The 25,190-nt window shown below is 38.4% G+C and overlaps 1 protein-coding gene across 1 annotated transcript in view; it reads left to right on the forward strand.

Moving 5' to 3' along the window:
* Positions 1 to 25,190, forward strand: part of Mdn1 (midasin AAA ATPase 1) — a 148,499-nt gene that overhangs the window by 23,080 nt on the left and 100,229 nt on the right. Inside the window, exons 9-20 of the mRNA XM_090338431.1 lie at positions 625 to 739; positions 3,583 to 3,770; positions 4,737 to 4,818; positions 9,590 to 9,685; positions 10,639 to 10,751; positions 13,757 to 13,905; positions 14,580 to 14,640; positions 18,227 to 18,438; positions 18,975 to 19,078; positions 23,294 to 23,438; positions 24,177 to 24,273; positions 24,726 to 24,839. Coding sequence (XP_090194557.1) covers positions 625 to 739; positions 3,583 to 3,770; positions 4,737 to 4,818; positions 9,590 to 9,685; positions 10,639 to 10,751; positions 13,757 to 13,905; positions 14,580 to 14,640; positions 18,227 to 18,438; positions 18,975 to 19,078; positions 23,294 to 23,438; positions 24,177 to 24,273; positions 24,726 to 24,839 — 1,476 coding nt within the window. The remainder of the gene's footprint in view (positions 1 to 624; positions 740 to 3,582; positions 3,771 to 4,736; positions 4,819 to 9,589; positions 9,686 to 10,638; positions 10,752 to 13,756; positions 13,906 to 14,579; positions 14,641 to 18,226; positions 18,439 to 18,974; positions 19,079 to 23,293; positions 23,439 to 24,176; positions 24,274 to 24,725; positions 24,840 to 25,190) is intronic.

The raw sequence follows: 25,190 nt of genomic DNA on the forward strand, positions 1-25,190 counted from the left end.
AAAATACAGCATCTTTCTTTCAGGACAATTAGGGTGAGGTTATAATGGCTTATAATGTGAATATCTGTAATGTCCAAAATGTAGCTTTAAAGGTATTCTTTCTCTGGAAATTTTTAATATAATAGCTTTTGGTTTTAAAACATAATAAAGTTAAAACATTCTGTTGTAGAGCTTGGGTAACTTACTTGTGTTTTAAGATAAAGCATGTCACTGATGAGATCAAAATTCTTGCCTCCTGAAATCATTTGCAATGACTTGAAAGTAATTTGGTTAAAGCTTTTAGAAAAAACTAAAAATGCTTTACAAGTTTAACAAAGTAGCTAGTACCAAAAGAAACTATTTTTCATATGCAACATAATGTTGAACAAATCATGACCACCACGTCTACAGTGGTTCTTCCTAACCCCATTTGTAATCTGTAATTTTGGTCTTTTAATGTTAAGAGCCTGCAAAATATTAAAAGGAATATTCTAAAATTAATAATTCATTTGAGGGTCTTGTTATTTTACTATTAGATTTTTGGTTTTGTTCTTGCTGTTTTGAGAATTGTTTCCTCTGTAGCTCAGACTGGCCTAGAACTTTCTGCCACTTTTATGTCCCTATTTTTTATTCTTATTTTGATAGACTCTTGAGCTCTGGAGGAAATTGGTATCGGCCACTAAATAGCCATGCTACATTGCTGGACAAATACTGGACTAAAATTCACCTGGATAATCTGGGCAAGAAAGAACTGAATGAGGTATGTGGTAATAGAAAATACCAAATTCTCGTGGTGAATAGTTCCAAACTTACGTGAAAATAAAGAAAAAAGTACAAGTTGATTGCCCTTCTCTTAAAAACTCAGAATTCCAAATACTATAGAATATAAATATTTTTGGACACTGATATGACACCACAAGTAGAACATGCCACATCTGACCTTTGTGTAATGGGATAATAGTCAGAATGGAGCACATGAAAAACATGGTATGGATTACTTTAGGTATCTATGAAAGTAGAAGTGAATTATATGTGTTAACATGTTATGTTACCTCATTTATTTTTTTCCAATAAATATTTCAGCATGCATCTCAAAAAGTTCCAACAGTATTAAAGGACATTTTATATATAACTATATTAAGAATAATATGAACATTAATTTCTCTGTATCTTTTTTTTTTTGTCAGTCCTGGGCTTGAGCTCAGGGCATGAACTCTGTCCTTGGACTTTCTCAAGGCTAGAGTTCTACCACTTGAGCCTCAGCACCACTTCCGGCTTTTTTTTTTTCTATGTATGTGGTACCGAGGAATTGAACCCTGGTCTTTGTGCATGCTAGGCAAGCACTCTACCACTAGGCCAAACACCGGGCCCTCTCTGTGTCTTTTAACTCTTAGATCATTAGACCATATGTAAATGTTTCTAATTTTCTTCACAGTTTCTTTTTACTAAGATGGACTTGCAGCTGATGTCTTTCCCAGTTGACAATTTAACACACACCTCTTCTGGAATCAATGAGAATTAGCTTATACATTGCTTTGTATTGTATACTGTTGGCTGTCCTAGATTGCTAAGAGATATTTCTGCTTTCTGATGCGCAAATTTGATCTCCGTTTTTACTTTTACCTTCTCATTCAAAAGATCCTCCATTCCTAGCAATTTATATTAGTACAAAGCATTGTTACAGTCATTAGTCATTCACATATAGAAGGGGATATTTGCTCTTTTTGGAAGAATAGGTGACAACAATTTTTTCATTCATTCATTTTTTTGAGACAAGTGGTTCTTGTGTAGCTCAGGGTTCTTGTGTAGCTCAGGGTATTCTTGTACTGTGTCCTCTTCCAAGTATGAGATTACAATTTCTGTTCATTTTTTTCTTTCTGGAGTCACTGGATTATACTGAGGGCCACATTTGTTCTACACGTGTGTTGAACCTTAATTTTTTTCTGCATTATTTTTTTATTAGAGAATTTATTAACATTGATTTTTACATCATATTTCAAATGACATGTTTAACAAACAAGTGTTCAAGAATGGAGTCTCTATATGCAATCATTGTTTTTTTTTGCATTTTTGAATGATCTATTTTAGGGGCTGGGAGTTTGGCCCAGTGGCATAGTGCTTGCCTACCATGCATGAAGACCTGGGTTCGATTCCTTGGTACCACATACATAGAAAAAAAAAAACTGGAAAGGGCCGGGATTTGGCCTAGTGGTAGAATGCTTGCCTAGCATGCATGAAGACCCAGGTTCGTTTCCTTGGTACCACATACTTAGAAAAAAAGCCAGAAGTAGTGTTGAGGCTCACGTGGTAGAGTTCTAGCTTTGAGAAAATTCCGAGGACAGTGCTCAGGCCCTGAGCTTAAGCCCAGGACTGGCAAAAAAAAAAAGGAATTAAAAAAAAAGGGCCGGGAGTTTGGCCTAGTGGTAGAATGCTTGCCTAGCATGCACAAAGACCCAGGTTCGATTCCTTGGTACCACATACTTAGAAAAAAAGCCAGAAGTAGTGTTGAGGCTCATGTGGTAGAGTTCTAGCCTTGAGAAAATTCCAAGGACAGTGCTCAGGCCCTGAGCTTAAGCCCAGGACTGGCAAAAAAAAAAAAGGAATTAAAAAAAAAAAGGGCCGGGAGTTTGGCCTAGTGGTAGAGTGCTTGCCTAGCATGCACAAAGACCCAGGTTCGATTCCTCGGTACCACATGCATCGAAAAAAGCTGGAAGTGGTGATGAGGCTCAAGGGGTTGAGCTCTAGCCTTGAGAAAGTCCAAGGACGGTGCTCAGGCCCTGAGCTCAAGCTCAGCACTGGCCAAAAAAAAAAAAAAAGCAAAACTGAAAGTGGTGCTGAGGCTCAAGTGGTAGAGCTCTAATCTTGAGAAAACCCAAGGACAGTGCTCAGGCCCTGAGCTCAAGCCCAGGCAATAATAAAAATAATAATAATAATATATTAGGGACCAGGAGCATGGCCTAGTGGTAGCGTACTTCCCTAGCATGCATGAAGCCCTTGTGGCTCAAGTGGTAGAGCAGTAGGCTCAAGAAAGCCCAAGGATGGTGCCCAGGCTCTGAGTTCAAGCTGCAGGACTGGCAAAAGAATCATTGTATCTTTGCAAGGTGCTAATGGCTCACACATGAAATCTGATCTACTCAGGAGACTGAGATCTGAAGATCCTTGTCTAGGTAGGATAGTCTAGGAGAACTGTTGTTTCGAATTAATCATCAAAATACCAGAAGTGGAGCTATGACTCAAGTGCTAGCTATAGTACCATCTTGAGCTAAAATGTACAGGGACAGCTCCTAGACCTGGGCAAGTCCCAGAACTGGTACACAGACACCAAAAATTAAATCACTATACTTGCCAGGTTCTGGAAGTTCATACTTACAATCCTAAGAGGTTGAGAGTTGTGGGTTACAGTTTAAAGTCAGCCTGGACTTGATCTGTAAGACACTTATGTCTAATTACTATAACTATTTAAAAAGCTAGAAGAGCTGGGCTTCAGTGGTAGAGTTGTAGTCTTGAGCAAAATGAAAAATTCAGGAATAGCACCCAGGTCCTGAGTTCAAGCCTTGACATACACATACTACTACATTGTTGCTTTTTCTCTTCTTGTACCAGGTTCTTCAGAACAGATACCCAGGTCTGTTGGCAGCTGCTGATCACCTGCTCGACATTTATATCCAGCTTACTGGAGAGAAACACCATTGTGAGACTGATGGTACTGTCAGGGATGAATCCCAGCAAGTCTCACAAACTACCAGAGAAAGTACAAGACCAATTCTTGAGGGAAGAGAATTGTCTCTAAGGTACTGAACTATGCATTGCTTTTAGTTGACATATTAATACCAGCTTAACTGGGAAGTTATTACAAGGTAAACCCAGATGGCTAATGACAAATCAGATTTTGAAATTAGGCTGGTTGCTGTGTGGAAGTCAGATCTTTTTTTCATATTTATAATTATGGGGAATACATAATAGAAGTAATAGTATTTTTGTTGAAAATGAAACTTTTTGGTACTCCTAATGGTGCATAATTGTAATTCTTAGGAGTCTTAGGAAAATTGAGAGTTCCTACCAGCCTAATCAACATAGAAAGTTTAGGGTAGTCTGGAATAAATAGCAAGATCCTGTCTCACAAAAAGAATGCAAAACACAAACTTGGAAATAATAGCTAACATTCATTCAGTGATGTTCTTTCTTGGGATGTGGTTTTAAATAAGCCTTGGATTTTGCTATACATGAGTTTTGTGCCTTACTTAGCTCTCTATTTTCAGTCCCATTTTAATAGCGGAATTTTAAGAATGGGTATCTTCTGTTATTTTGTTTACTTTTTTGGCATGGATTGGTACTAATTCTTTACACCAATTCATTATTACAGAGTGTAAGGATCCACTTAGATTTTTTAATCAACTGAGAACAATATTTTCCAAAAATAAGTATATTCTCATGAAATTAACCCCCCACATAAAATAACAATAATTATATATTATATATATATACATATATTTTAAGTAGTGAAGATTGTTTACTGTCAGGTCTTCCCAAACTTTAGGTATCCAAATAAACTGATGATTTTGGCTTACGGTCGTTCAGAGGGATTTGGGGTGCTCTTTTGCAACCAGGAATTTAACCCAGGCCTGGGCACAAAACTTAAGGACCAAAACTTAACTGTCTTTTCCTAGACTGACCTCAAAACTCTTAATCCTCCTGCTTCTGCCTCCCAAGTACCACTAGGCCTGGTTGACCTATATTCTTTTATCTTTTTTTCTAAGGGATCTACTGAATTGGTGCAATAGGATTGCTCATAGTTTTGATAGTTCATCTTCATCAGCATCGTTAAGTATTTTTCAAGAGGTAAGCAGTCATACTCTTGTCTGTTATCACTACTATAGGGATGTTGATTTCCATTCTGTCTTTGGGTTGTTTTGTACGTGTGTGTGTGCGTGTGTGTAGAGATAGGGTTAATTGTCGTTGGCTAATTTCCTTAAAATTAGTTGTGTAAAAACTACATTAAAATTTTTGAAACAAACATTTGAGATAGTATAACACCAAAGCATTGTAGTGAAGTACTTTCTAAGTGCTATGCTACTGTGTTAATTGCTATTCAGCCTTTTGTATAGCTTACTACTTTATCTGATAAATTTGATTGATCTGTCTACCCACCTCAGTAGGATTTTGATCTTTAGTCTGCAAAATATTACTAAGCATTACAAAGTGTAACCTTGAGGAAAATGTTTTTGAGAGAACCTCTTTTCAGGTATAGATCCCTGTTCAGTTCTGTAAGAACAAAGATTTATTCCTTCTATCTTAATAAAAGTGTCATGCCTAAAGTCTTCTGGGCTCTTAAAACCAGTTTGACTACAAAGTGTTCTGGTTTATGTCAGCTGGAATTAGGAGAGACCCATTTCAGTCTACAGTAGCTCTTTGTGGTAGTTACTTTGAATAGAAAGAAACATTTTATGGGATGTATACTTAGTTCAACTGAAGCCTGAGTTGCTATGTATGTGGCAGGCACACAGTCTTTATTCTTGGCTGATATTCCCTTTCCATTCTTTTGTCATTCATTTTAACTATTTTTGCGGATGAGATGGGTTTTTTGTAGTCTACTCTCAAATTACTTGTCTTTGTGCCTCAGCTTCCAGAAAGTTGGAATTACAGGTGCAAATTATGCCTACCAGGATGTGTATGTATACATGCCATGGCATAAGCCAACAGTTCCTATTTCTTGGGAGAATGATGCAAGAATATAGTTTCTTCTGACAAGAAGACCTACCCTGTGCAACCTAGAAGGCCCCAGCTCTTTAAAAACAAAAACAAAAAATGGAAGTTTGAGCCATAGCACCACGTTTGGCTTTTTTCTATGTATGTAGTATTGAGGAATCAAACCCAGTTCTCGTGCGTGCTAGGCAAGCACTCTACCATTAGACTAAACTTCAGCCCCCCTCCCATCCCCCGCCCTCCCCTTTTTTTAAAAAGAATTTTATTGTTGTCAAGTGCTGGTGGCTCATGACTGTAATCCTAGCTACTATGGAGGCCGAGATCTAAGGATCTAGATTAAAGCCAGTTCAGGCACTAAAGTCTATGAGACTCTATCTCCAATTAACAGCCAGAAAACCAGAAGTGGTGTTGTGACTCAAGTGATAGAGCAATAGCCTTTAGCTGAAATGCTCAGGGACAGTGCCTAGGCCCAGAGTTCAAGCTCCATAACCAATCCCTCACCCCCAAAAAAAAAAAGAATTGTATTGTTGTACTGTTAATGTGTTATGTAGAGGCGCTACTATTACATGTCAGGACAATGTCACCCTTCCTTCCTTGACTTGCCTCCAGTTTCCCCTTTCAGCCTTTCCTACAAGTTGCGTAGGTCATTTTCCAAATAGTATGTATTGAATAGCATGATCGCATTTATTTGTTCATCCTTCCTCCCCCCATTTTTGTACCTCTCCTTTACCTTTGGAAGAAAAGATTTCAAAATAAAAATGTTTCTATTTCCTCGAGTTTGTTCCAATAATTGGAACTTTAATTAAGCCAATCCTAGAGATTGAACTCAGGGCCTGTGGGCTATCCTTGGACTTTTTTTTGCTCAAGGCTAGCACTCTGCCACTTGATTCATAGGGCCACTTCCAGCTTTTTCTTTTTTTTTTCTTTCTGCCTGTCCTGGGTCTTGAACTCCAGGCCTAAGCACTGTCCTTGGACTTTCTCAAGGTGAGAGCTCTACCATTTGAGGCACAGTACAACTTCTGCCTTTTTCTAGGTATGTGATACTAAGGAGTTGATTCTGGTTCTTTATGCATACCAGGCAAGCACTCTGCCACTAGGCCATGCTCCTGGTCCACTTCTAGCTTTTTCTATGTATGTGGTACCAAGGAATCAAACCCAGGGCTTTTTGCATGTGAGGTGAGCACTCTACAGTAGGCTATACTCTCAGCCCATAACTACTATTTTAAATGTTCAAAAAATTATACCTTTTTTGTTCCTTCCCAAATGGTAACCATTACTCTGCTTCTATGTGAATGCCTAGTGGCCTGTATAATTTATTATGCTCCAGTGTATTTTTTTTTTTTTTTGCCAGTTCTAGGGCTTGAACTCAGGGCCTGAGCACTGTCCTTGGGCTTTCTCAAAGCTAGACCTCTACCACTTGAGCCACAGCACCACTTCTGGCTTTTTTCTGTGTATGTGGTACCTAGGATCATACCCAGGTCTTCTTGTACGCTCCTTAAACACTATACTACTAGGCCAAACTCCCAGCCCCAAATGGCTTTTTTTTTTTTTTGGTCATGGGCCTTGTTCTCTGGGCCTGGGCGCTGTCCCTGAGCCTTCAGGTCAGCTTTACTATTTGAGCTATAGTGCCACTTCAGACTTGATCTTTTTTTTTTTTGGTCAGTTGTGGGACTGGAACTCGATCTGGGTGCTGTCCATGAGCAGTTCAGGTCAAGGATAGTGCTCTGCCACATTGAGCCACAGTGCCACTTTCCCAGTATATTTTAATGTAGCTTCTTTCTGTGACTAAAACCATGTGCTGCTTGTCTCTCTGAGCTTGATTGACTTCACTCACCATTTCATTGCAAATGACATAAACTCCCCCCCCGCCCCCCCGGTCCTGTGGCTTGAACTCAGGACTTAGGTATTGTCTTTGAGCTTTCTCAAGCATTCTACCACTTGAGCCATACCACCACTTCCAGCTTTTTATATGTGTATGTGGTACCTAGGACTACGACTCAGGGCTTCATGCATGCTAGGCAAGCACTATTCCACTAGACCCCGATCCTGGTCCCCATAGTCTTTATTTTTTATAATAGATGAGTAAAACTCCATATTATCTATACCACATTTTTAAAATCCACTGCTTCTACATGACATTAGGCCTGTTTCTGTAATTCTGCTGTTGTGAATAGTGTAGCAGTGGATGTGAATGTGCAAGTGTCTTTACCTTATCCTGATTTGTAATGAACTGAACAGGTGCCAGGAGTGGTATGACAAGACCCTAGGGAAGTTCTCTGTTTTTTAATTATTTTTTTAGGAACCTCCAAATCTTCTTCCAGAGTGGTTGTACTAATGTACATTCTCATCAATAGTGCAGTAGGGTGCCTTTTTCCTTAACATTTATTGTTTCGATTCTTGATGTTGGCTAATCTAACTGGGGTGTGATGGAATCAGAATCCCGAGGTAGCTTAGGTTTTCATTTCCTTTATGGTCAAGAATGTTGAACATTTCACTTGTCTGCCATTCTTCTAAGAAGTAAGCTCCTTTGCCCATTTGTTAAGTACTTTATTAGTCTGGGAAAGTATTAGGTTGTTTATTGCTTGGGCAATATCCTTGAGCTATTTCAAGAATAGTACTCTTCTCCTTGAGCTACAGCACCACTTCCGGCTCTGTGTGTGTGTGTGTGTGTGTGTGTGTGTGTGTGTGTATGTGTGTGTATGTGTGTGTTGAGCTTTTTCAAGAATAGTACTCTTCTCCTTGAGCTACAGCACCACTTCCGGCTGTGTGTGTGTGTGTGTGTGTGTGTGTGTGTGTGTGTGTGTGTGTGTGTGTTGAGCTTTTTCAAGAATAGTACTCTTCTACTTGAGCTACAGCATCACTTCCAGCTCTGTGTGTGTGTGTGTGTGTGTGTGTGTGTGTGTTACTGAGGAATTAAACCCAAAGCTCTGTGGGTGTGGGTGTGTGTTACTGAGGAATTAAACCCAAGGCTACGTGCATGTGAGGCAAGCACTCTACCCCTAAGCCATACTCTCCCTGCCTAGAGCAATTGTGTGTGTGTGTCGGTCGTGTGGCTTGAACTCGGGCCTGTGCACTGTCCCTGGCTCTTCATCTTGAGATTATCGCTCTACTAGAAGAGCCACTGCAGCACTGAATGTTAGATTTCTTTCTTTTTTGGGGGGGGGGGGCGGGCTTGAGCTCAGAGCCTGAGCACTGTCCTTGGACTTTCTCAAGTGCTCTACCACTTGAGCCTCAGTACCACTTCCGGCTTTTTTCTATATATATGGTCCTTCATGCTAGGCAAATACTCTACCACTAGGCCAAACTCCCAGCCCCGGATATATTCTTTATTAGACTTAGTATATCCTTCACCTTACTTTGTTCTTTGTATTTATTATAAATAGATGTTTAATGGAATTCTTGATGGATTCAAGCTCAACTTTTTTAGACAGCATCCAATTTTGGCCTTTTCATCACATCAGAAGAGTTTTGTCTGCTGGCAGTCATTTAAATTGAATCTTGAGTTAGGATAGTGACCCAGTGGTCCCTTTATTGCACACCCAGTATTTGTGATTACCTGAATAGTGTACATGAGGTACTTTCCTGCTAGAAAGCTGAAACCTCAGAGTAAATTCTTTCCAGAACCATCTATCTGATGATTAACTGTAAACTGTTGTTTGTCTGAAGTTAGGATTTCACATTGGTGGTATTCTGTGTTTCTAATTTAATCAGTTTCATTCAATTCTTTCTCTTCATGATAAGAAAGCATCTAGAACTGGTACCTTTTTTCTACTGAATTTACTTATGCAGAAATACTTTTACTATGTTTTTTGTTCTCCCTATTGAGTTGAAATAATGGTGCTCAATGTATAATTTATATATATATGTATTATATAATCTACTTCATTTACCTTTGTTGTTTTAACAGGCTTTGGATTGTTTCACAGCAATGCTTTCTGAGCATTCAAGCAAACTGAAAATAGCAGAGGTTATTGGAAGCAAATTGAACATTTCCAAGAAGAAGGTATGAGATACTGTTACTTCTCTGTAAAAAGAAGATAGATATTTCCCTTGTTAACTTGTTAACTTGGACAGTTTCTGCTGACATGACTTCTCTATAAACATTAGTGTTCTCATTACTACTTATCATTGATTTGAAGCTTGTAACATTCCTAGTTTTTCATGTGTTTCACATTCCCTTCCTCCCTGTCTCTCTACTCTCCCCCCTCCTTCTTTTCCTCCTCCTCCTCCTTCAGGAACTAGTTGTAACTTTATATCTTTGTACTTTTTAAATTAATTACTACTAATTATTTTTAATTAATCTGAATTACCAGACAGTTAAAAAAATAACACAAATGAATACTTGTTTACTCTCAGTCTTGCCTTAGTCTATTGAGTGTTCATATTACAGTTATTTGCTACTATGCCTAGCTTATGTTAGAAGGCTAGAGTACTGAAAATGATAATTGAAGGGAAACATTTTTTTTAATATTTTTTTTTTTGCCAGTCCTGGGCCTTGAACTCAGGGCCTGAGCACTGTCCTTGGACTTTCTCAAGGCTAGAGCTCTACCACTTGAGCCTCAGCAACATTTCTGGCTTTTTTCTATGTATGTGGAACCAAGGTATCGAACCCAGGTCTTTGTTCTTGCTGTGCTAGGCAAGCACTCTACCACTAAGCTAAACTCCCAGCCACATTTTTTTCTGAACATATTAGCAAAAGAGGCCTTTTGTTGTTGTTCTCTGTTGGGAAATTTTAACATGTTCACATTAGATGTAGGCAGAGGCTTCTTTGAATTTGCAAAAAGTGCTATTTAAGGATGTATTTTAAGAAAGTGACAGTTGGAAAAAGTTGAATCTTGAAAGTAGTCGATGCTTCTTGGTAAATGATGAATTAAAAGACATTAAGTTTATATGGAAAAGGAAGTACTCAGAAATCATGCAAATTTTTTTGCTTCATTTAAAATTTTTTCTTGACAGGCTGAATTCTTCTGTCAACTTTATAAGCCAGAAATTGTGATCAATGAGTTGGATGTGCAAATAGGTCGTGTGAGGCTTCTTCGGAAACAAAGTGAGGCTGTGTTCATACAGAAGTAAGTATGGTTATGAACTAACCTACACACTACTGTTGTTAGGAGATTGCTTAGCAGGTTTAGTCTAGGCCCTCATGCTAGAGTAAAATACGACTGAACTTTGTTTCTCCAGTGTGCTTAGTAGTTAGAAATAGTTTTCCCAAAATATGTTCTGTGAAAGCTGATTTTTTAATAGGTAAAGAATTGGAACCAGCAAAGATGAATCCTTGATTTTACTCACCAAAGTGAACTAAAAATCCAACTCTAGCTATCTTCTAAGATTCTTTCCCTCCCTCCCTCACTCCCCCCCCCTCTCTTTCTTTCTTTCTTTCTTTGCCAGTCCTGGTGCTTAGAACTCAGGGCCTGAGCACTGTCGTTGGGCTTTCTCAACGCTAGGCTCTACCACTTGAGCCACAGCACCACTTCTGGCTTTTTCTAGGTATGTGATACCAAGGAATCGAATCCTGGTTTTTGTACATGTTAGGCAAGTACTCTACCACTAGGCCAAACTCCTGGCCCCTCTCTTAAGTTTCTTGAAGCCTGGAATTATATGAGGTTCTAAGACTGATAAAATACTTTTTTTTCATAAATTTTTTGTTGTAATTAATAGAAGGGTTACATGATATTTGCCAGATAGATGGTGCATTAATTCTCATACATTGATACCCTTTCACATGTCTTGGTCCCCATTTCCCTCCCCCCCACCCCTACCCCTCATCTTGTTTTCCCCCATTCCCTATCCAATTTCAAATAACCAAATACAAATATATCCAATATATCAGGTAACAAAGTGAGATAGTATAAAAATATGAGATAACCAAGGGACAGCAAAAGTGATGAGAGATAACATAGTACCTTAAGAACAACAATCATTCATTATATGGCTTATGTTTACATCATATTTTAAATGACAAGTTTAACAAACACGTGTTCAAGGAGGGAATCTCTAATTACAATCACTGGGACTTAGTATTTAGAACTTAGTCAAAATTAGGCTAAGGGTTTGTATGTCATAGAAACATATTAATTTATGAAATAAAACATTATGTCTATAGAGTCATAGGTTTTTATGTCTATATAGTTATGTTTATATTTCCATTACCATGTCCATAGCTTTGGGTATGCAGTTATTGAGTCCTCGCTCTTGTACTCTTTGGATTTAATAGCCGCATATTAAGGATACCATGCGACTTTTGTTCCTTAGGTCTTGACTTGTCTCACTGAACATGATTCGCTCTAGATTCATCCACTTCCCTGCGAATGCCTTTATTTTATCTTGTCTGTTGGCTATGTAGAATTCCATTGTGTATATATACCACATTTTCTGTATCCATTCATCTGCAGTAGGGCATCTGGATTGTTTCCATCGCTGGCTATTGTGAATAGTGCGGAGATGAACATAGCTGTGATAAAATACTTCTTACAAACTTTTTATATTTGTGACATTGTGCATTTGCTTTTCCTGGTATGTTTGTGTTTCTGGACTGCCATTGCAAATTTCCATGAATTGTTTGCTTTAGCAACAGCCATTAATTAAACAATTTATGCATGCCAGTTCTGGGGCCTGAACTCAGGGCCTGGGCACTGCATTTAGACACTTTGCTCAAGGCTAGTGCTCTTATTACTTGAGCCACAGCACTACTTGCTTTTCTGAGTATGTGGTACTGAGGAACCAAACCCAGGGCTTTGGGAGTGCTAGGCAAGCACTCTACCACTAGGCTATGCTCCTGGTCCACCAACAGCCAATATTTTCTAACACATTTATAGACCAGAAATTTGCAGTTAAGGTTCCCTCTGAAAGGACTAAAGAGGATGCCTTCTTGATTCTTTCTGATTTCTTTAGGTTCCTGACAGTGTTTGCTATCCCTTGACTAGTCTCTGTCTTCAGTGTAAATTTATTCATCTGCTTAGAAGAGCCCCAGCAGCTGGATTTAAAGTCCATTCTAATGTTATCTCAAGTTTTTAAACCCTGTAATGATCTTATTTCATAAAAAGTCACATTTATAGATTCTGAGTAGACTGAATTTTGGGAGAAGATTTTAATGCATTACATATATGATACACATTTTATAAGTGAGAAGACTGGAGCTAAGGCAATTTAAGCAGTTTTCTCAAGACACATTGGGCAGGTGATAGGTTACTAAAGTTTTGAATATCTAGAGTCTAGCACTTTACAATCTATATGAATAGTCAGTGTAGATTCATTTTGTATTTGGTATGTTGTAAGACTATCTTTGGACATGAAGACAATTGCTCTGGGCTGTTTCTCCATTTTTCTTCGTTAAACCTAGGAAATCTGGTTTAATACTATGAAAGCCAGGGACAGTGGCTCATGCCTGTAAGCCTAGCTACTCGGGGGGGCTGAGATCTGAGGATCAAGGTTCAAAGTCAGGCACGGCACAAAACGACCTAAGACTATCTCCAATTAACCTCTAGAAAACAGGAAGTGGGGCTTGGCTCAAGGGTAGGGTGATAGGTAGCCTTGAACTGAAGAGTTCAGGGACAGTGCCCAGGCCGTGTTCAAACCCCCGGACTCCCCCAAAAAGCAAACAATACTATGAAATGCATGCAGTGTGATTTTACATATTGTAAATTTCTCTCATAAGTACTGGAAGCCTTTTTGGGTGTAGGAAGGTTGAGTCTGCCTTTAAAAAAAAAAAAAAAAGGCCAGTTAACTCATAGCAGTCTAGTTTACACTGTAGATATGAGCTCAAAGGACTCAGGAAAACTGACCAGTCACCTCTCCCTAGCCTTTGTTGATAGAGGGCATCTGAAACAGGCACTGGCTTGATCCTCAGGGAGGCTGGCCTCATTACCAGGAGTTTTTGGAGGCTGCCTCAGCCTAGACTTTTATTTTTGGTGAGCTTGGGTTATTCAGCTTCTAGCCATTTAGTTGTGTGCTACGTAACTTGCCAGTTTAACTTTGAACTTGTGAGCTTCTTGACTTATTTTTCCTAGGTAGCTAGGTTTGCAGGCAGCATTAGGCCTGGCTGTGACTGACTTTTACATGTTTTTTCCATTCCTAGGGAGAAGCTCACATTTGCTGCCACTCGCCCATCCTCTGTTCTCATTGAACAGTTAGCTGTATGTGTCAGCAAAGGGGAGCCTGTATTACTGGTAGGAGAGACTGGAACTGGCAAAACCTCTACAGTACAGTATTTGTCTCACATTACAGGTAATAATGGCATAACTTTGTCCCTATGCTTAAAACTAAAAGGCTGAGATCTGACAATTGCACATCAAAGTCAGCCTGGCCAGACAAATCTAAGGCTTTTACCTCCACTTAACCAGCAAAAAGCCAGAAATGGGGTGTGGCTATAGTAGTAGACTGCCAGTTTTGACTGAAAAAGCCAGGCAAGAGTACAAAGCTTAGGTTCAATCTTTGATGAATTACCAACACACACACATGGTATTTACTTGTCCTCCTCTACATCCTTAAGGAGTACAGTCGGTAGTAGCTTTTTTAAGTATTTGGAATAGCTGTTTTCTCTGTTTTGTTTTTGGACACTTTTATTAAAGAATTTATTAACATTGATTTTTACATCATATTTCAAATGACGTGTTTAACAAACAAGTATTCAAGAAGGGAATCTCTGTATATAATCACAGGCTCTTAATTTTTAGAACATAATCAATACTAGGCTAAGGGTTTGTATATCATAGATACATATTAATGTTATAAAACATTATGTCTATAGACTCATAAGTTTTTATGTCTATGTAGTTGTGTTTAGATTTCCCATAATATGTCCATATCATTGGGTATGCAAATTGGAGTCCTCGCTCTTGCACAGTTTGGATCCAATAGCCACATATTAAGGATACCATGCTCGATTTTGTTTTTTAAAGGCCACCGTCTAAGAGTTATCAATATGAATCAACAAAGTGACACTGCAGACTTGCTGGGAGGGTAAGTGTGTTTATTCACTGTTTAATGTAAGAAATACCAAGCTCAAACCCAACGGAAAAATTGTTGAACGTATTGAACTCTGCCCCATAGCAGTAGGACATTTATTGGAGGGTATATTGAAATTGAGATCCTTTTGTTTGTAGCTATTTATCTTCATTTTAAATATCATTTAAGATCTTTCAACGGTGATACTCTGAAAGGAAGAGTAAAATCCAGAGAAGTGTATAATCATCAAATGCTGTGTATATAGAATTGACCTATTTATTAACTTCTTGCGTTAAAGGTCATATGGCCTTCAGTCTATGTAGATGTTTCTCCAAGTACATTATACTACTGTATGTTTTTCTCTAGTCTAGTCTGTATCTATATATGACTTTAGTAATTTTATGCTTCCAAGAGTTCCCAACATTAATCTTGTACTAACTGAACATGAACAAAGTCCATCTTCTTCCCTACAAATCTGCAATGGGATGCCAGCCACTGTCAGTCTTTTTTTTTTCTCCCCCTTCTATCCAGGGACTTGAACTCTGGCCTTGGCTCTGTCCCTGAGCTCTGTATCTCAAGGCTACTGCCTTATTACTTGAGCCACAGCACCACATCCGGTTCTGGTGGTTAATTGGAGATAAGAGTCTTGCAGACTTTTGTGCCTAGGCTGGCTTTGAAGCTCCATCCTCAGATCTCAGCCTCCTAAGTAGCCACCAGTGCTTTTTTTTTTTTTAATGATATATTGAGTACATAGGTGTCTGTCCTTTGAGTTCCCTGCTTCAAGTGATAATTGAAAAGAGTTCCGTCCCATATATGATTAACTAGAATTTGATTTTTGTGCTAACTTGATTGAAATAGAATATATCTACTTTTCCTTTTTTGCTTTATAGTGTTGCAGTTGGGGATTGAACTCAGTTCACTGCCTTGTGTTCTTAGCTTTTTCACTCAAGACTTGTGATCTACCACTTGAGCCTCATCCCTACTCTTGTATATCTACTTTTAATTACCAGTGAATTAATTACCAGTTACCCAAAGTTTTTTTGTGTGTGATGTATAGAGCTGTTACAGTTACATTCGCCACATAGTAGTAGGTGCATTACTTCTCACACATAGATACCCCTTCTTATGTTTTTGTCCCCATTTGCCTCCTCCCACCCCCTCCCAATCATCTTGATTTCCCCCATTCCCTTTCCTATTTCAATTAATTAAATAAACGTGTATATACTGTACCAGGTAACAAAATCAGTTATAGTAACCATATGAGATTACCCAAAGAGCAACAAAAGAGAAGAGAAATAACAGTTTATTAAGAACAACAATCACTCACGGTAAAGCTCTTGTTTCTATATCCTGGAGATCCTTTCATTTAGCCTCATCCTATAGGACCTTATGTATCTAGGTTTTGCCCTATTGTAATCCTCTGCTACGTGTATACTAATACTCTGGTTTCTCTTCAGATCGTATAAATCTTTCACCTTTTACCTCTTTTTTTGGCCAGTCCTGGAGATTGAACTCAGGTCTGAGCACTGTCCTTGGACTTTCCTCAAGGCTAGTACTCTACCACTTGAGCCATAGCACCATTTCCAGCTTTTCTATGTATGTGGTACTGAGGAACCAAGCCCTATGCCCCAGGACTGGCACAAAGAAAAGATAGCTAGCTAGCTCGATAGATTGCAGAAACTGTATTACCAACCTGCCTCTTCCTTAACCACCTGTGCAACCATCCTTCAAAGACATTACACAACAGAATGGACTTTAAACTCAGAGTCCTTCCATGAAATAAATATTATTTCTTGATTCATTCCCATTACTCATATATACTGTTCTGTGTGTATTTTCCGCTTTTCTTGAAGCTTGGAAAATCATTTTCTTTGTGTTAGCCATTTTCAAATGAATTCATTTTTTTTAATGGTTATTTTTGGCATACTAGGGTTTGAACAGAGAATTGCACTTGTTAGGTAATCATTCTACTTGAGGAACTCACCCTCTTGGTTTCAGTCATTCTTTTTTTTTTTTTTTTTTTGCCAGTCCTGGGCCTGAGCACTGTCCTTGGACTTTCTCAAGGCTAGAGCTCTACCACTTCAGCCTCAGCACCACTTCTGGCTTTTTTCTATGTATGTGGTACCGAGGAATCGAACCTGGGTCTTCATGCATGCTAGGCAAGCACTTTAACCACTAGGCCAAACTCCCGGCCCCTCAGTCATTCTTTTAGATAAGGTTTTGTGCTTTTGCCCAGGTAGGCCTGGTCTTCAGTGCTCCCTCCCATCCATTCCTGGAATAGCTGGAATTGCAGGCATGCATTACCACACACAACTTAATAAGATAAGGTTTCAGATTTTGTTTGAGTGGGCCTCCAATCTTCATCTCAATCTCTACTTCCTTCTTCTCTCTGCCTGCCTCCCATTATGGGGTACTTGGGATTTGTCCTTGGGCCTTATGAATGCTAAGCATGCATTTCACCAGTAAACGACAGCGTTACCTTTTTTTGTAATTTAAAAATTTTTAGTTTCCATCAACTGAAACATGTCTAAACTGCTTAATCACAATACTAAGCTTCATATAAACACCTTTTAAGGAACTTTGCCTAATGAGAAACATTTTAACTACCTCTATAATTTTAGTAGACTACTAATAGCAGAGCAATTTCTGTTAATCATAATTATAAGTCATTTATAATATTCATTAAGTGCCAGGTACTGTTTTGAGTACCTGTGAAATCTTTTGCTTTTCTAACAGCTCTGAGATACAGAGACAAGAAATTGTTTCAGTAAAGTGCAGGTTGTTTACTTTTCTTGTACTTATTCTAATGTTATTCTAATTCTCTTTACTTCGCCCATCTCTTTTCATTTCATGATCAGCCCTGAATTCATCGGTCTTTTCATTTTTGAGACTGGTTATCTGCTGACCTTCCTGCTTCCCTCCCTCCTTCCCTCCCTCCTTCCTTACTTCTTTCCTCTCTCCCTCTCTTCCCCTCTATTCCTCCCTCTTCTCTCTCTCTCTCTCTCTCCCTGCTTCCCCCCCTCCCCCCCCGCCCAGACTGACCCTCAGCTTGTTAGCCTCTTGAGTGTTGAAACTACAGGTCTATGTAACACCATGGGTAGCCACACGTAATTTCGTTAATAATAAAAACTCCAATAAATAAAGATCAACCAGAAATAATTACAAGCCAATTACCATAACTACGAAAAAAGGACCTCTAGAAACACATGCTACTCTCTTCCTCAAATCCATCCATTGATTTCTCAGTCCATTGGGAATATAACCCAGAGGTTTTTTTGGGGCCCTAAACCTCTTCATCTGACCTTGAGCATTTTCCATTCACTCTTCCTCTTCTTCCTTTTCTTCCACTACATGACATTTCTTGCTATCCAAGAATGAGCTAGTAGAGCTCAGCTTCTTTGTAGTACCATTTATCTACTAACAGTTATTCACCTTCAATGTTTACGGTAAGAGACTAGCTTATAATACTCTTACTTTATTATGTAAATATGTGTATTACACCATAAACCTTAACACAAATAATATTTTGGCTTGATTTTTGTGAGTTCTGCTTTGTAATTTCTATTAGAAGTTTGTACATTACATTTGACTTTTGTTTCAGTTATAAGCCAGTGGACCATAAACTTATTTGGCTACCCTTACGTGAGACATTTGAAGAACTCTTTGTCAAGACCTTTTCTAAGAAACAAAACTTTACTTTCTTGGGACACATTCAGACCTGTTATAGGCAGAAGCGCTGGCATGATCTCCTCAAGCTGATGCAGCATGTCCAGAAGTCTGCTGCTAACAAGGAGGAAAAGGAGAGCGAGACAGGTGAACTACTACTACTGAACTATATCCCCAGCTTGTGGGAAAGTGAATTCATCATTACATATCTGTGTATCATTACATATATGTGTGTATACGAGTGAACTAATTATTATAGTCATTAGCCCATAATTAACATTGTTCACATTTTTATTTAGGTTTTGATTGTGCGTGCATGCATGTGTGCGTGTATGCTGGTAATGGGGCTTAAACTCTGTGCCTGGGCACTATTTCTGAGCTGGTTTGCTCAAGACTAGTGTTCTACCACTGGAATCATAGCTCCAGTCCAGCTTTTTGTTGTTAGTTGGAGTCTCACAGACTTTCCCTTCATGAACTGGCTTCAAACTATGGTACTCAGATCTCAGCCTCCTGAGAAGCTAGAATTACAAGTGTGAACCACTAGTGTTGCCCAGTGATTTAGTTCTTAGGTGATTAGTTTTTTGGTTACATTCTTAATTATATGTTTTTGTGTGATTAACAGATGTGCAGAAAGCATTATAACTCAAAATATGTATTAAATTTGTGTTTTTCTTCTTTCCTAGGATTACTCCTAAAGGAGAAATGGGAAGCATTTGGTCTTAGACTCAGCCATGCCCAGCAACAAATGAAAATGACTGAAAATGCATTATTGTTTGCGTTTGTGGAGGTATTTTGGTTTTATTTTGGTGAAGGGACTATTAACACCACAACCACTACCATTTTCTGATACCTGGGCTTGATCTCAGAGCCTTGAGGTCTCATGTAGATTTTTGTGGGTTTTTTGCTCAAGGCTAGTGCTCTAATGATTGAGACACACCTGCATTGTTTTTATCCAACTAGTGGTAGACTTTTAAGGACTTTCTAGCTGGACTGGTTATTAATTCTGTGCTTTGATTTTCGTCTCCTGAATAGCTAACATTTTAGCCTTGAACCAAACTACCTTGTTCCTTTTTTGTTTGTTTTGTGTCCCTGGTGAAGCTTGAACTCAGGGCTTTGGTGCTGTCCCTTTTTTACTGAAAGCTAGACCTGTACCACTTGACATAAAGCCCTATAGCTGGCTTTTTTCCACTAATTAGAGAAAAGAGTCTCATGGACTTTCTTGCTTAGGCTGACTTCAGACTGTAATCCTTACATCTCAATGTCCTGAGTGTAATAACTTGTCAAATTTATCCGCCAAATTCTGTTTTTGTTTTTGTAAAAATGCTTAGCCTGCTCAACTACCTGGATGTGATTTCCTCCTTACGGTTAAGTGACAGTGATATGGCAATGATCACCTGTGTGTAGTTATGAACACCTGAACTCAGCCCCATTGAAGCTCAGATTGTCCTGTTCCAGCCCAAAGGTGGAGTGCTGTTGCTGTACAGCTATTAAAATAACTCCTAGCTTGATTCACTGACTGCTGGTGACTTTAATGATGTGGATTCAAGCCCCACCTGAGTCTCTAGGCTATAACACTGAGTAGTTAGGATTTCAGACATAAGCCACTGGCACAGTTACTAATTTTAAAGATGCAATGGAGGATTAATAGCTGTACTCTTTCAATTTGTGTGTGTATAGGGCTGCAGTCAGTGGAACTGTTCCTAAATAAGCAGAAGCTTGAACGAAAGATCAACTAACTGTGATCGACCTAATTGTGAATATGGGGAAGGCCAAGTATGAGGGGTTGTTAGACGTGGTGGGGGAGAGGTGTTAGGCAGGCATAGAAATGTCTATTCATGTCCTGGCACATATTTAATTCCATTTTTTGTTATCTATTTCTACTATTTTATGATTCTTTCAGCAAAAGGTCAACTTGATTAAATATTTATAATTTGCCTGTTCGTATCATTTAAAAATTACCTTTAAGCTTGGCTTGGTGGCTTACACATGTAATCTTAGCTAATCAAAAGGCTGAGGTCTGAGGATTGCTGTTTAAAGCCAGCCTGTGGCACTGAAAAGTCCCTGAGACTCTTATCTCCAATTAACCACCAGAAAATAGAAGGTGGTTCTGTGGCTCAAGGGTAGAGCATTAGCCTTATTTAGCTGAAGAGCTCAGGGACAACACCCAGGCCTAGAGTTCAAGCCTCACGACCGAAAAAAAGATTAAAAAATATTTTTATGAAACTCTACAATGCTACTGAGCATGGTAGAAGTCTTTAAGTTGTTTTGATGGAGAATGTTGATACAAGGAAATTTGCTCATCTATACTTAGTATGGTTATTTCTAAAATAAACACCACAACCTCGCAATATAAGAGTTTCTCTTGTTCTCGCTCTCTCAATTGTTATTTTAAAGGAATTGTACAAAGGGGTTATGATTTCATAAGTCAGATTATCATGTTATAATGCTGCTTGAGCATTTTCACCCTTCCTGGTTTTCACCCTTCCATACCTACCCATAAGTTAAATGGTTTCTTTTTAACATGGTATATATTGAATACAATGACTGCATTTGCTTAACCTTCTTGCCTCTATTCCTGTCTGCTGCCTTTATCCAATCCCAAAAAGAAAAAAAACAAAACCATGTAAATTTAAAACAGAAACACTATGTAAAGCCGGGCACCTGTAGCACATGCCTGTAATCCTAACTCCTCAGGCTGAGATCTGAGGATTACAACTCAAAGCCAGCCTTGGCACAAAAGACCATGAGACTTTTATCACCCATTAACCCTGGTAGAGCCCTAAATGGAAGAGCTCAGGGATGGGCCCAGAGTTCAAGCCCCACAACCAACCCCCCCAAAAAAAACAAAAACAAAAAAAACTGCAAAAAAAAGATGTCATTTTATTGATAAATAGTATTCTAGATGTTATGAAGGGTTACACATTTGGATTCATCTTCTTTGTATAACCTCCCTTAGTCAATTTCTGTGTACATACAAATTTGCTAACGTGTTTAGTTGTATTTTAGATATGGCTTCCCCATAAGCTTGGCTTCTCAAGCTTGGGTTACTTTTTTTAACATGACGTGTTCTAGGTCCATCCATATCTCTGAAAATTGCATATTTTGATGATTGTGTAAAACTCCATATGTGCATGTGTACCTTATTTTCTTGATCTACTCATATTGTAGGATATATAGATTATTTCCATAAGTTGGCTATTATACTTGAACATGGATGTGCAGTATCTTTATCATATCCTGATTTGTGAAGTACTGAGTGGATGTTTAAGAGTGGTATGGCTAGATCATACAGTAGTTCTAGGTAGTTTTTTGAGGCATCTCCCAACTTCCCTCTAGAGTGGTTATACTAGTTTGCTTTTCCACATCTCTGCCACCATTTGTTGTTTGAATTCTTGGTATTGGCCAATTTTACCTGGGGTGAGAAGTGAGATGTGTTGTTTTGACTTGCATTTCCTTTATGGTTGAGGATGTTGAGACTTTCCACACGTGTTTATTAGCCATTCTTTTCTGAAGTGTCTATTTTGTTCCTTTGCCCCTTTGTTGAATGAGATTATTTCTTTTGAGTTCCCTATATATACACTGGATATTAGACCTTTCTATAAGATATTTATTGCTGTTAAAGAATTTGTCCTATTCTCAGGGTTATCTTTATAACTTTGTTATTATATCTTTTACTTTGCAGACACTCTAGTTAGATAGAATCCTACTTTTATTTACTGTGCCTCTGGGAGTTTTCAGAAAATTCCTGCCTGTCCCTATAAGTTCTAATGTTTCTCCTCCATCTTGACATAGATTGAGAATTTCAGGTGTGACATTGAGGTCTTTGATCTACTTTTGAGTTAATACAGTGTATGGTGCAAAACAAAGATACAGTTTAAGTTTTCTATATATTATATATGGACATTCAGTTTTCCCATCACCAATTATTGAAGATGATATTTTTTCTCAACTTACATTTCTGGCTTCCTTATCAAATATCACCTAGGTATCAATATGTGGGTTTATTACTGAATCTTTTGGGGCCTGTTTTTATGCCAGGACCAATCTGTTTTTGTTCCTACAGCTCTGTAGTAAAGTTTGAGGTCTAGAATTGTGGTATAACCAGCATTGCTTTTTTTGGTGTGGGAGGGGACTAAAACTTTGGCTATTCATGGTTTTTGTTTTTCCATGTAAAGTTTTGCATTGCTTTCTCTGAGTGAAAAATGTCATAGACATTTTGATGGGGATTGTATTTAATGTAGATCACCTTTGGCAGTATGTAAACCTTTGTGATTTAACCTACTGGAGTTAGTTTTCTTTTCTTAGTTGGGAGTTTTTTTTTTTTAATTTTGTTAGAAAGTCAACATTAAAGTATAAAGTAATTGAATCAATAATGATATGTCTAGATGGATTGTAAGATAATGGAATAGAGCTGCATAAATAAATACTGATTATGATTCTCTTTAGCCAGTGTGAAAGACTATCTCTCAACTACTGTATACTTTTTTTTTTTTTTTTTTTTTGCCAGTCCTGGGCCTTAAACTCAGGGCCTGAGCACTGCCCTTGGGCTTTCTCAAGGCTAGGGTTCTACCACTTGAGCCACAGTACCATTTTGGGGTTTTTCTATGTATATGTAGTACCAAGGAATCTACCTGGGTCTTGTGCATGCTAGACAAGCACTGTACCACTAGGTCAAGCTCCTGGCCCTACTGTATACTCTTTTATTTGGACCTTTATCTTGTCTTGGATATATTCATAGCCTGTTTAATTATTTGGGGTGCTTTTATGCACCTGAATACATTGTATGTAACTGTCTGACCATTTGTGTAATGAAAGAATAGACCTCACTATGTAAAGCTTAAAGATACCTTACCTTTTGGGTTTGTTCACAATTAACTTGGCCTTAATTCTGTGACTTACACACAGAATTATGCCTTTGCCTCACCTTCTCACATAGCAAATATAACGCCTCTTGGAAACTGTATCTTTGAAGTGCAATCTTAATTTTTTCATTATCCTTTAGGGCACATTAGCCCAGGCTATAAAGAAAGGAGAGTGGATTTTGTTGGATGAGATTAATCTGGCTGCTCCTGAAACATTAGAATGTCTGGGTGGATTGCTTGAAGGTTCCTCTGGCTCCCTGGTATTGCTGGATCGAGGAGATACTGGTAAGAATTTTATCCCCTTGCAATGTGGTGGCCCACGCCTGTAATCCTAGCTACTCAGGAGGCTGACAACTGAGGAGCAAGGTTCAAAGCCAGCCCAGGCACAAAAAGGACCTGAGACTCTTATCTCTAGTTAACCTCTGGAAAAGGGAAGTGGGGCTTGACTCTAGGGTAGGGTGGTAGGCTTGAGCTGTAGAGCTCAGGGACAACACCCAGGCCTAGGGGTAGGGTGGTAGCCTTGAGCTGAAGAGCTCTGGGACTGTGCTCAGGTAAAAAGGAATTTGATTCCCTTGTGGTTTGACATTGGTTGAGTGGACCATATTCCTCTTCCAGGAGCATTCATTCATACCTTACATATTTAAGTTCCTGCAAAGTATATTGAGCTGTTTGTGGTATGGAAAGCCATAAAGAATGAGATATTTTGTATCAGTGCACTTGAATTATGAGTAATAAGCATGCGCTTTGATAAAAATAAGTACACATGGGTGATTGAGTGAGAAATAATTAACAGTAGACATCTAAAACACTGGAGTGGTAACCTAAGTTTGGTTTGTATATAAAGGTATGAAAAGTGTTCTTAGTGAGGTTTCTGAGAAGGCAAAGACAATGTGAACATAACCAGGTTGCTCCAGAGGCTTAGTTGCTGAGTCTTAGGGTTGGTGGTGTTATTCTTTTTTTGTATTACTGTGGCTTATCACTTGTTACAGGTTGCTAAGAACTTCTGGTTTTTTTTCCTTATAGAGCCACTAGTTCGTCATCCTGATTTCCGTTTATTTGCATGTATGAATCCTGCTACAGATGTGGGCAAAAGAAATCTCCCACCAGGAATAAGAAACAGGTAAAGTTTTTTTTTTTCCCCCTCCTCTCCTCTTCCTCCTCCTCCTTCCTTTTTTTCTTCTTTTTTCTTCTTCTGTTTGGGGAGAGGGTGGTTGATCATAGGGCTTGAATTCTGATCCTGGGCACTGTTTGAGTTCAGCTCAAGGCTAGAGCTGCTGTACCACATTGAGCCATAGTGCCACTTGCTGGATTATTTTTTTATTGCACATAATTTTGTTACACTTAAAAAAATGTCTTCTGAAAATGATAGCTGTCTTGGCTGTGTAAGGATTACATATAGAAGACAATATTGTATAGAAACAACTACAAAGTTTACGCATGGTTCATTTGTATCTCAACTGAAAAATCTGTGGTTTACATATACTTAAAATGAGCTTATATAACTTCTGTCCCATATTTTTTATTTTCTGCATGCCTGTGTTAATTTTCTAAAAGCAGTTCTTTAACCTATAGGTTCACTGAACTTTATGTAGAAGAATTGCAATGTAAAGAAGACTTGCAAATTCTTATTCTGGATTATCTAAAAGGATTGAGTGTGAGCAAGAACACTGTGCAAGGAATCATAAAGTAGGTTTTCTTTGGCGTATCTGTATATTTTTCTTCTAAAGATAACTATATTACAAGTACAGACACTTAACATTTTTTCTCTTTTTTTCTTATAATTAGGTGTAACGGAACACTTGTATAGATTTATTTTAAGGTTGTATCTTTATATGAACTCCCTTAGGTTTTCCTAAGAACCACTACTATTAAGGATATGTAATCAGATACTGGTCTCCTGATTATTTCTGCATTTGTGACTAGAAGTTTTATTTTCCTAGATTAGATGTAAATGTTTTGTATTTTTATCTGTCTTGATCAAATTTTATCTCATGTACTAAGTAAATAACTTATGAGGAGGAAGGTCATATAATATGG

This window comes from Megascapheus bottae, chromosome 8, assembly GCF_031878675.1.
Source record: "Megascapheus bottae isolate mThoBot1 chromosome 8, mThoBot2.hap1, whole genome shotgun sequence".
NCBI classification, from domain to species: Eukaryota; Metazoa; Chordata; class Mammalia; order Rodentia; family Geomyidae; genus Megascapheus; species Megascapheus bottae.